The following is a 13,288-nucleotide window of genomic DNA, read 5'->3' as shown; positions in this document are numbered from 1 at the left end:
TAAATTTAAGAGACACAGAACGTGCACAATGGCTTATTGTAACAAAGCAGTGCTGATATAAATCGTGTTTAAAAACACTACAGAAACCGGTCTCACCTAATGAAAATTTACAATGGTAAATGTACACGGTAATCTCCCGGGGATATACTATGCATTTACCATCGTTTGCTATGCTTTATATACTTCTCTGGAATTTATAATGCTTATCTATGCTTTACCATGCTTGCTTTCACTGTGCTTTATTATACTTTGCTATGCTTTTTCTATGAGAAGCTTTCCTAAAAGGGCTGTCTAAAATCACAAATCCTGAAACCTGCATCTAATTCCACAAATTCTCTACAAGTTTGACAGTATAGACAGTGGTACTCAAATCTGGCCCTCGAGATCTATTCCATTTCAGGTCTTTATTTTAAGCAGGTCCTAAGTTAGGTAATTGCCTCTTAGCAGGTTCAATGAACTATTTTAGAACCTGCTTGGAGTAAAAACCTAGACTGGACTGAACTGGATCTTGAGAGCCAGAGCTGAGTACCACTGGATAAGCTTTTGATTTTTAATGTAACTTAAACTGAACCCTAACCATTTTTATTCTGTACACCTACAGTTTTAGTTGGTTTTATATCATCAATTCTGCTCTGCTGTATTAGAATACAACACCAACCGCAGTTTGTGGTGGTTTCACAGTCCCAAGTAACACTAGTCTTGGACTGTCTTAACCTAGGTTAACATTAGGTACTGCAAGATTAGTGGTAATTAGGGTCTGTAAAACTTTATGTTAATGTTATAGTAGAACCAAACATTTAACAGAAGTAAATCACAAAGTTGCTAAATTTGTCCATGTTCATATATTTGTTTGTGGTGTTTTGAGCAGAATATTTATTCTAGTGATCTAGCAATATAATTTAAATGACCCCCCCCCCCCCCCCCCCCCCCCCCCATGTCTGTTGCCAGAACTCCCCACAAAACGTTGCCCTTGTTCATTCTGGCGATAACACATTATAGCATGCTGCCTGGTAATAATGTGATGCTTACCAGTGAAGTGTGGGTTGTTTCATGCAATTGAGGGTTGCTTAGGTCTGTTTGAAAAGTCTTCTCCTCTCCCCAGCAAATCCAACAGCTGGAACAGCTCTGTGACTTATTGTACGAAACACACTGCACTGAATGTAATGGGTTATATAAGCTGTTCAGAAAGAATATATCAACGAGTGAAATTGCTAACACTAGGTTGGAATAATGCCAAGACTTTGTTTATTACATTTCGCCATCTGCCAGTTATTGCCCCCAGGTTTTCTGCCCGCAGCCATTACTATCTCCAGCTCAGAGAGTTAAAACCCACCGAGGCAAGGTCACTGTGTGTCAGCCCCTGCAAAGCAATCACCTGCATGATGTTTGCATCCTAAAAAAATAAACATTTAGCTGGCAACATTTTTTTTTTTGTCATAAATAAAGTTTATCAAAAGTGCTGACCATCTTTGGCCGCTGGGAAAACTCTTCAGTTCCTATGAAATCTCTCCCCTTTTCACCTGTGAGGCTGCAGATGTTGTTTAACAGGCCCCTCCTTTCGGCTAGACTCTGGGCTGGATTTCTCTCTCCTCTCCCAATCAAAATGCGAGCTGGGATCCCTGCGGCGTTTGAATGGCTGATCCCGCTGCCAGTAACTGTGCTGACGCCACGGTTCCACAGTCAGCTGGCTGGAATCTTAAAGTCTTCGGAATATGTATGAAATTGTGAAGATGAAACGCAAATACGTGAGTACAGTACAGCAAATGAGTGTCTTTTAATCTGTATACAGTTGTATATTGTCTAGTGCAGGCTATACTAAGAGAAGCTTGTTGCATAGCAAAAGATGCTGTTTCTCATTTGTCATTATTAAGAGGTTATAATGAAAAGGACACCTAATATAAAGTTAATATAACCCTGGGAATTGTACTATTTATAGGCTATGTGAAGTGTTTTTTGGACGGTTGTGGTGAGAATTGTATAATTGAGTTGTATACAGTGCTGTACATTATTGTGACATTCGATGATGAGGTAAGTAAAAAAAAAAAAAAAAAAAAAAAGCAAACCGAGGATATTTGCAGAGGGGGTATTTTTAGCCCACTGTACAGTATGTGCCGCATGGACCGAACACAAGAATATATTAGTTAACTATACTAATAGTTATTGCATCCTTTTTATTCTCTGCGACTGGTTTGCTGTAATGGAAGACGCTGCTGCTAAATGAGCGGTGAATGTGGCATCTCTGTGTGGGGCATGGCTCTGTCTCTGCCGCATGGATCGGACAAGGAGAACAGGGAAGGTGCAAACATGAAGGGAATATACCATAGCCAGATAATAGTGCCTATTTGCGACCTACAATTAAAAGGGCGCTACATGTCATTGTGCTCGTCTTGGGTTTCTGCAAATGTGTAGATGCGCTGATCAGTCCAAAATTATCTTTTTATCTATATTATTATTCTGAACATCATGAACATCATTTTCTCAGGGCTTTAAAATATAGTTTAAAATCTATAGCTTCCAACTTTATGTGCAACATTGTTATGTTATTGTTACAGGATCTGTATTATAAAGTGTTAGTGGTTTGGGTACATCATGTGGTAGTTTTTTTATATATATATATATATATATATATATATATATATATATATATATATATATATATATATATATATATATATATATATATATATATATATATATATATATATATATATATATATATATATATATATATATATATATATATATATATATATATATATATATATATGTATATATATATATATATATATATATATATAAAGTATATATAAAGTGTAGCTGAAAGCACTTTATCTTATTTAAAGGAGTAAACCGATCGAGAAGTGGATTTGAGTTTACTTGGTAGTGTCACACTGAATTGAGCTTGACAATGGAGGGTAGAGGTCAAAGAAGCATGAAAGGATCTGGGTACATTATTGTTATTGTTAGTTTCAGTGGTTTGCCATTAACAGTTAATAACTCAAATAGTTGGGGGGTGGGGGACAAATTAATAACAACAAAATAGGGCTACAGGGCGAAACTACACACTGTTAAAAACATTTGAAAAAAGTCTCTTAATCTCGCCTCAAACTAGACATTCATCAGTCAGGCAGCCGGTCACAAGTGCTTCAGATTTGTAAGTGGCTGGTGCTGTGGCAACCTGGGGGGTTTGTGAAGTATACAAAACAGCAAGTAATCAAAACAGCATGTACCTGGAGATACAGTACCTGAGAGGGACATATTATTAGTGGTTTATAACTGTGGTTTAGATGGTTATATCACTGTATGGTTCACAATAATAATAATAATAATAATAATAAAAAATAATAATAATAATAATAATAATAATAATAGAATGGGTCAAATATTTGATGATGTTTATTTCTGCTTTAAAAGAACAAAAAAGTACCCTCCTTAGGACATGTATGTTTAAAGCCAAATAGATTTAGTTTATTATAGTTACTGATCAGGTCTTACATAAACTATAAGAAAAGAATATACGTTTGACATCGGGAGTTTTGTGAAAAGTTTATTTGGAGCTTGACAGTATTAAAAATCTCAGTGCAGTCGTAATTCATGTCACTTCCACGTCTTACACTGTCTGTGCCAGTGGAACAAAGAAATGGAAAGGGAGGCTCTTATAGTCTCTGAACAACTTCCTTCTGCTCTGTGGTGGTGGAGCAGAGAAAGAGGAGAAAGGAAGGCTGTTATACTCTGTGAACAACAATAGTTTGTTCTGTGTTCTCTCATTTGTGGCACTCTTGGTCCTGGCTCAGTGAAGTGGGGCAAAGTGAAACTATTGGTCAAGCACACCAGGTCCCTTCCCCTGTCCAACCACCTCCCTCTGCTCTGTGGTGGTGGAGCAGGGGGAGGTTGTTCAAAGAGTATAAGAGCCTCCCTTTTTCCTTCTCTTTCTCTGCTCAGACACAGACAGAGAGAGGAGTAAAAATGACGCTGAATGTAATGAAAGGGAGGGAAGATTAAGTTAACATTTATGTCAAACAGCTTGATTTATTTGTTTTAGATTTTATTTTTAGTGAGAGTACCATAGTTTGCCATATTGGTTGACCATTGTTCAAAATGTAGACTATTCATTTTTTTATTAAATTCAATTTATTAAAATTATTATTATTATTATTTTTAAATAATTCTACCCAATGTGAAATGGTCAATTTAAATGGCACCTTAGCTCTGCAACCCACTCAGCAGGCATCTTGTATTTGTTCCTGCTGTCAAGCCAATGCCAAGTCTGGGAAGTCTCCAGGCCAGTAGGGGGAGCTGAAGTGCCATGAGGCAAACTAGACAATTTCCTTCCCAGCCTATGGGATTGCATACATCAGTGCAGCACTCTCTGTGGGCCCCCAGCCAAGACTGGCAACTCAGCATGACCAGGATTTGAACCAGCAAACTCATGATCGCTTGAGTCACCCCTCACTGCAAGGGGCCAGTGGTGCCTGCTCAAGTTTTTTGGTTTTGGTTTTGATTATAAAAGAATCTTCTTAATCTAGCAGACAAGCGTTTTGACAAAAGTGCAGATTCTTCCAGAGGTGACCTGGCATTGCTTCTCTCACATTTATTTTGTATTTTCTTTTTAGTGAGAGTATCGTAGTTTGCTGTATTGGTTGGTCATCCTTCAAAATATAGACTATATGCATATACAGTGCCTTTCAAAAGTATTCAGACCCCTGACCAATTCTCTCATATTACTGAATTACAAATGGTACATTGAAATTTCGTTCTGTTTGATATTTTTTTAAAAAACACTGAAACTCAAAATCAGTTATTGCAAGGTGACATTGGTTTTATGTTGGGAAATATTTTTAAGAAAAATAAAAAACTGAAATATCTTGCTTGCATAGGTATTCAACCCCTGTGCTGTGGAAGCTCCCAGTTTGCACCGATGAAAGAAATTGCCCTAACGAGGACACAGTTACCTTACCATTAAAGTTGCTGTCACATTTTCTGGATAAAAACCCCACTGTTGAAGGATCATTGGTAAGGCTGTGAATCTGGAGGAAAATGAAGACCAAAGAGCATTCTACAGACGTTAGAGATAAAGTAATACAAATGCATAGATTAGGGAAAGGGTACAAAATAATATCCAAGTGTTTGGATATCCCAGTGAACACAGTTGGATCAATAAGCAGGAAGTGGAAGCTGGATCACGCCACCCAGGCACTGCCAAGAAAAGGTCGTCCCTCAAAAAACAAGAAGGAGGCTTGTGAGAGAAGCCACAGAGAGGCCAACAATCACTTTGATGGAGCTACAGAGTTCAGTGGCTGAGAGTGGAGTAATGGTGCACCAGTCAACCATATCAAGAGCTCTGCATAACACCTGCCTGTATGGGAAGGTGGCAAGAAAGAAGTCGTTACTCAAAAAGTACCATCTGAAAGCACGTCTGGAGTTTGCCAGAAAGCATGAGAGTGACCCAGCTGCGATGTGGTAAAAGGTTTTGTGGAAAAAGCTTTTTGGCCAAAACTCAAAACGCTATGTGTGGCGTAAACCTAACACTGCCCATGCCTCAAGACACACCATCCCTACAGTGAAGTATGGTGGTGGCAGCATCATGTTGTGGGGCGCTTCTCATCAGCAGGGACTGGGCATCTTGTTACAATTGAAGGAAGAATGGATGGAGCAAAATACAGGAAAATACTGCAAGAGAATTGAAAGGTGAAAGGTGGCTCTACCAAATATTAATGTGTGGGGGTTGAATACTTATGCAAGCAAGATATTTCAGTTTTTTATTTTTCTTTAAAATATTTCCCAACATAAAACCAATGTCACCTTACAATAACTAATTTTGAGTTTCAATGTTTTTTAAAAAAATATCAAACAGAACGAAATTTCAGTGTACCATTTGTAATTCAGTAATATGAGAGAATTGGTCAGGGGTCTGAATACTTTTGCAAGGCACTGTATATATATATATATATATATATATATATATATATATATATATATATATATATATATATATATATATATATATAGTACCAGTCAAAAGTTTGAGTACACTTGTTGGAAACTAGATTTTTTTCAGAATTGACAATGTTTTATGTCGTATACGTTTCTGTAAATACTTGAAAATGAAAACACATGTTACAATATACAAAACAAAACATAAGGAGTATCAAAGCAATGTTCTAGAAAATTGAAAATTGTCTCTACATCTTGGATTCCTCAAAATCCTCCCTTTGCCTTAATAACAGCCTCACAAACACGAGGCATTCGGTTAACAAGTTTCAGCAGGAAATCACCCGACATGTCTTCCCAGCTCTTCTGCAGCAATTCCCAGAGATATGTGGCACTTGTGGGTAGCTTTGCTTTGACTCTTCTGTCTAGTTCATCCCATGCAAGTTCTATGGGATTGAGGTCTGGCGACTGGGCAGGCCAGGTCACTAGATTGAGTTGTCCTTCACTTTCCTTCTTCGCCAGATAGTTCTTGCACAACTTTGAGGTGTGTTTCGGGTCATTATCTAACTGAAGAATGAAGGACTGCCCAACTAGCCCTAATCCTGATGGAATGGCATGCCTCTGAAGTATGCTATGATAGCCATGCTGGTTGAGCTTGCCATGCACTTGGTAAAGATCACCAACTCTGTCACCAGCAAAGCAACCCCAGACCATGACACTGCCTCCTCCATGCTTGACAGTGGGAACCACACATGCAGAACTCATGTGCTCAGCCTCTCTGCGTTTTACAAATACTCGGCGGTTGGACCCAAATATTTCAAATTTTGACTTGTCGGTCCATAAGACAGACTTCCACTCCTCAAACGTCCAGTTTCTGTGTTTTTTGGTCAAGGTAAGTCTCTTCCTCTTATTCTGCACTCTTAACAATGGTTTCTTTGCAGCCATTCTTCCAGTTAGGCCAGCTTCACGCAATCTCCTCTGAACAGTTGATGTTGAAACATCTGTACTTCTAGTAGCATTTAGCTGAGCTTGTATTTCAGGGGCAGTTAATTGCCGGTTTTGCAGACTTGTGATTCAAACAGACTTGTGACTCAAATGCACTTGTTCTCTGATTCTGAGGTCACCCTTGGCCTGCATGACCTTGTTCGGTCCTCGTGAGTGCTAGTTTCTTCAAATCATTTGATGGTCTTGGCCACAGCAGTTACAGACACTTGCAAAGTTCTTGCATTTGTCTTATAGATTGACCTTCATTTCTTAAAGTAATTACAGACTGTCTTTCTTCTTTGCTTAACTGAGCGTATTTAGCCATTTTCTGCTCCCTTACATTCAGGAATGACAAACTTGTGCCTGTGCTACCTATATATCACCTGTTAACAATAATTGGTGATAAAAGGTTAATTAAGTAACATGCTAGTTAACTTAGAGAACATCTAACAAAGACACTTTTTATACTTAGGCCAGTGTTCTAACACCGTGTTATACACATTTCAGACTTTTAACAGACTTGGGCTTCAGACTGAAATCCCCTTGCTTTGGGTGACCATTTCACTGAAATTGACAAGATTTACATTTTCATTTAAAAATGAAATTTTTGAATGCAATTCACTTAGGATTATCAGCTTATATGAGTACACATGTCATATAATGAAATATTAAGTGTTTATAGTCAAGTTTATACAGTTAAAAGCATAGATAATCATGAAAAACCTGGTTTCAAGCAGGTGTACTAAAACTTTTGACTGGTATATATATATATATATATATATATATATATATATATATATATATATATAATATATATATATATATATACTATATATATATATTATACACTGTGAAATTACAGTATTATAGTATTATAACAGTAATAGCTTTGAGTTCTATTTTGGTACTCGCTATCACAACAAACATGGCTTAACATTTACTAAAATTATTTTTTTTAAGTGAGGTGGTTTTAGAAATGGCCACTAGAGGGTGTGTAACTGTAATTACTGCCTCCTCTGCAACTGTGGCAACAGTAAGTTGGTAAATGGAAAATCTCTATACAAAAACACAGTTTCAAGGGGACAGATATAGCTGCACATCTACCACTTAAAGAAATTCTACTCTCTTGGGAGGAATCCAAAAAAATGTCTTCAGGGGTCTCAACACTGATGATGCAAAATATGTTGAAATCTTTCATCGAAGAAAGGAAAAAATCATAAGCCATGGATGTGATTTTCATTTTGGCTTTAGGTCACAGGTGCAAGTCTGTATACTTTATACTAGAACACACAGGGAAAGATTTTAATTGATTGTTATGTATAACGTGCCAGAGTAGCAGCGATACACCATCTGCCTTAGTAAAACACTGTTAAAAATAACATTAACATATGGATGCTATAACTGCAATGGCAGGATGTGTTTTCAGTATTCAGTAAACCTTTTAACAAGGTTCTTCTTTTTGACAGGCAATCGATACCCCAGAAGATGAAAACCAAAAGCTTTTTAGGCTGTTCTCCAAATCATGTGCTGTGCCTTGCAGGCTATTAGAAGACTGACAACTTAATTTAAGTGCACGAATAGTTAGATGAGGCTCATAATGGAAGGCAGGCATACAGTGCACCAACTGCATAAACCCATCAAAGAGCTGAGCCACATCAGCTTGTATTTTCCAAGGGCAAGAGTCAGGAGATTTACGTACAAGGGGAGTGCTTCTTCACGGGACCAGCCCAACTGCTTTGCTAAGTATGACCAGGCAAAGGAGGAGCCGGAGGGAGCAAAACAGAAGGTCCAGTCTTGTGAGAGCACTGCGAAGCATCTGAACTTAACCACAACAAAGGATGCTGTTACAGAGTTCAACAGGCTGACTGCAAAGCCGGAGAGGGTCCTGACGGATCTGTTTGCTATATGTGCCTACTGCAGGAGCAGATTTCAAATGGGAAACCAGGATGGGAAACTCCAGGGCTACCCGGAGAATGGGAACCTGCGGACAGACAGAGAAGACGGGCGCTTTAGCAGCAGCAGTGAAGTACAGCACTTCCAGTCACTTTCCTTATCAACTGAGCAGAAGAAAACTGCCTTCAAAAGCAGAAAGATGAAGAGACTTGGCACTAGGACAGGGGATAGCGCAGAAGGGATTCTGCAGAGCAAAATCAGGAGGAAAGTGTACAGTGGCACAGAATCGTCCTCCGTCTGTGTTTCTAAAGAAAAAGACAGGAACATTTACGGCAAACTCCCTGCAAGTTCCAAAGACCCTGGAGTAGTTTCCTGCACCAGCATGGAAAGCAGTGCCACGTCAGCTTCGGAGGAACAGGATAAGATAGAAACGGAAGACTGGGAATTTTTAGAGGAGTTCAAAAATGAGTCGGACACGGACGTGTGCAGTGAATTATCTGAGTATGATAATGAGTTGCTCACGGGGTATGTGGTTTCTTACAGCAGCAGCTTCCTGGATGAGGAAGACAACATTAAACTGGAGCAGAGTATGTGTGGATATTACATGGACAGCATGGTGGAGCACAGTTCACCTGGCAGGGCTGCTAAGAAGTCTGCAGATCAGCCTTACCATTACCAACACGGAGTTCACACAAGAGAAACTGGGATTAAAGTTGTTGCTAAACTGCAGGAGGTGGAAGCTGTTGTGCAGAAAGTGTGCAAAGGAGAGTCGGTGGAAAGCAAAGAGTGTGCAGAAGAAGCAAGTGAAAGCATCATGTCAAGGTTCACTGCAGTGCAAAGTAGACTTTTCACTAAAGAACCTGTGGCTGATTCAGAATCCGGCTTAAGTTTGTCTCAGGAGTGCAATAAAAAGGGTCTCTCTGGCTCGGGGCAGCACAGGGAAGCAGCTCTCTCTCACAATGACTCGTGCTGTCTTGGCGAAGTGGTCAATAGAAATCTTTTTAAAGTTATCCAAAGTGACAGTTTTGATGAAACCGCCGAATTGAAATGCCTGAGAATAAGCAGAACAGCCTCAAGGGACAGCAAAAGTGTATTAAGCCTAGACAAAAATAACCCGGAATTACTGAGGCTACCCCTGCAGTACAGTGCTGAGGAAAGCAGCAGTTTTAAATTAGATGGCAAGAGCCCCACTTCACCTTCATTAGCTGCTGTATGTAATGTGTTTAACAGCTCCTTCCCCTTGTCCAATAGCTACCAGCGCATGTCACCCACCCCATCCCCGCTGTCCTCCAGACTTCCCAGCCCGCAGCTTAACCACAGGATCCTGCCTCTACCCCGGCAGTGTACAGAGGAGGAGGGGGCGCTACCTGCTGCAGGCTTTTCAATAGACAGCGTGCAGGAGCACCACATGCAGAGACCCATCTCCGAGGTTTTGGATAAGAATGGAAACAAAAGTACTGTGACACACCTGGACTTGAGTCCGAATAGAGAGAGGCAGGGTAACCATGGGAAACGGAACGGAGCGAGTGTTCCAGCCCCAGGTCAGTGATTTTCCAGTCTCTCGTTGATCGATGCGATTGACTGACTTTATTAGAATTAAGAGTTGATAATTATTGCTTTCACACCCCTATCTATTTCTTTTTTGTAGACTGTGGTTAATTCTTTAGCTTGTAGCTTGTGTTGTATTCAAGATAAATATTATATTCAGGATAAATCTGTGTTTGCAGTTCCTCTGGTTGCATCTTTTAATAAAGTGGAAGGCATGTACATACAAAACAAAACATGGTTAATCACGCCTGGGTAAAGCTGTGTGAATAGGACCAGGGCCACAGTCAGTTACAGTTCAGTTACATAGAAGTGAATGAAATCGACTTACCAATGATAAAACTAATAGCTCTTTGAAGATTCCCCAGCCTGCTCTCAATACAGAAATTCTGCTTGCTTTACACTGTGATCTGAACTGTCTTAGTGTGCACCTATCATAAGAAAAGTGCATGTTTCCATGTTTCTCGCCTTGCATGAATTTGATTATTTTGTTTCTTTTGAGGGAGTTTCTCTCTCTCTCTCTCTCTCTCTCTCTCTCTCTCTCTCTCTCTCTCTCTCTCTCATTATGGGTAAACGAAACATTTTTAATAAAGCTCACCTCGAAATGTGTCACAGCCTTTATTTGGGAGTGAGAGGGAAGAGAAGAAGCACATATTAATTATAGTCTAGGGGGTAGAGTTTGAATTCAGACACAGCCATAGACATTGAAGTACCACTGTTCCTCACTGACTCTGACTCATTGTCTCTGCAAAGTTATACAGGCATTTTCTAGCCATGGTGTTTTTGCTATGAAGGTAGATAATCGGGAGAGACCTATTGGACTTGCAGAATATTTCTGCACAGGATAATATGTAGGATTAATAATCTTCTGCAATTTGTAAAACTATATGAAGTAGTAGTGTATTAACACTATAATGCATTTTATTATTATTTGTTTATGTAGCAGATGCCTTTATCCAAGGCACCGTACATCGACTAGGGTGTGTGAACAATGCATCAGCTGCAGAGTCACTTACAACAAAGTCTCACCTGAAAGATGGAGCACAAGGAGGTTAAGTGACTTGCTTACGGTCACAGTGAGTTACTGAGTGAGCCAGGATTTGAACCGGTGACCTCCTGGTTACAAGCCCTTTTTTTTAACCACTGGACCGCACAGCTTCCTAGAAAGTTGTCCTTCCCTCAATTGAGTACCAATGAATAGCAAGTAACTTTCTCTTCGAGTGTTTTAAAAGCTGATTGAAAGTGAATTTTCCTTTCACCCGAGGCGCTGTCATACTGAAAATATAAATTATAGTAAAAATGTTAGCGCCCCTGATGAGAGGAAAATTAGTTTCTAATCAGCTTTTTAAAAAACTCAATGCGGAACTGAATTGGCATCGATTGGTACTTGATTGTAAAGGTGAGGGAAGGACAGCTTTTCTTGTTTTGAAATCAGTGGATTTATTTAATACCTGCCGATCAATTCTTCTTAAAGGCAATCATGAGTACGAGCGCAAGTATAAGCACACCCTAATATAGAGCCACTGGAGATTCAAAATAAAGTGTAACATTTTTAGTAGATTCATATTGAGTTTATTTCATACTGCTCTGAATTTGGGCTGTATTAGAAATCAGCTGCTGTGTACATTCCCGGTCTAATCATACGGCCAGTTTATTGCATTTTTTCAATTCATTATGAACTCAGAGACATGTGGAGTCCGTCGCATTTAGATCTTATGATGAATGTGCATCAAATCTGTTCTCTTACAATACTCTAGACCTTCATAATAAACAAAGCTGCATTTTTGCCAATACACTGAGCAGAGTCATGCTGTCAGTCAGGTTTTCAGTGAAGGCCGCAATTAACTTTCCAGTGCACACATTTTGTGTATCAACAAAACAATAAGCTAAATATTCCACATTGTAAACATCGGGAAACAGGTTGTTGAGGAGCCAAGTTTGAGGAACAGGCCCCTGTTAAATAAATGGTTGCATGAACTCCTAATAGTAAACCTATGGTGTGATATTAATAAATGTGATCAGTTCAGAATAGATTTAGAAGGGGTCTTATAATTCAAATTTCTGGTACCTGGTAAATTCAGTAATATACCGAAACTAGGGAGTTCTGTAACCCAGGACTGTGTATGTTTCTAACCCTGTTGTTATTTACTGTAACCTCTTGTTTCATAAATTGGGTAGGATTTTTTTCATTATGTCAAATTTCTGTCCTGTTTAAAATCCTGTGTTCACTAACATTGCTCTATGGTCAAACCTGCTGTCTTCATACCACTTTGCTACAGCCTTGCTAACCCTTGCTGTGACCGAGAGCATGGACTCCCTGGATGCAATGCAGGCTTCCAGATCTTCTGCTTCTAGGACGTGTGTCACTAGATTTTACACGTGCAGTCTGGGATACAGAGAGGTTCAAATAACTGTACATCTAACTACTCTAGGACTTCTACAATGCACTGCCAATCAAATGACTAAGAAGTGCATTCAAGTTTGTGTAAGTCTTGCAGTACATGCTGATTGAAATGCATTCTTCTACTGTGTGCTTCTAAACACAATTCAACGTGGCACACTCTGTCTCAATACAATTGGGTCCATGGACAACTCCTCCAGTACTGTGCCTCATGCTGTATTGCACTATGAGTTACAGGTCACTTGCCACAAACTACATTTATGAAAAATCCATTGTGTTTTTCTTTTGAATTTGAACCCCAACACCCCACCGCCCCACCGGCTGGACACCACATGGTGTTGTTTCCAAACATGTGACACTGTATCATGTTTTAAACAGTAACTGAAGCTAAATCTTCTATCCAATAAAATAAAAAATATGTGTACTGATGGAAGAATGATATGGATGACAATTAGAGAGAACTGTACAGTGGCTTGCAAAAGTATTGACCCCCCTTGACATTTTTCCTATTTTGTTGCCTTACAACCTGGAATT

At 39.2% G+C, this 13,288-nt stretch overlaps 1 protein-coding gene across 1 annotated transcript in view; it reads left to right on the top strand.

Moving 5' to 3' along the window:
- The first annotated feature begins 8,387 nt into the window (after positions 1–8,387).
- LOC121325033 (formin-like) overlaps positions 8,388–13,288 on the top strand; it is a 121,176-nt gene continuing 116,275 nt past the window's right edge. Inside the window, 1 exon segment of the mRNA XM_041267331.1 lies at positions 8,388–10,349. Coding sequence (XP_041123265.1) covers positions 8,501–10,349 — 1,849 coding nt within the window. The 5' untranslated portion in view covers positions 8,388–8,500.

The sequence above is a fragment of the Polyodon spathula genome, chromosome 12, assembly GCF_017654505.1.
Source record: "Polyodon spathula isolate WHYD16114869_AA chromosome 12, ASM1765450v1, whole genome shotgun sequence".
NCBI classification, from domain to species: Eukaryota; Metazoa; Chordata; class Actinopteri; order Acipenseriformes; family Polyodontidae; genus Polyodon; species Polyodon spathula.
The sequence above is the reverse complement of the archived record's forward strand: the minus strand, read 5'-3'. Positions and strand labels throughout refer to the sequence as shown.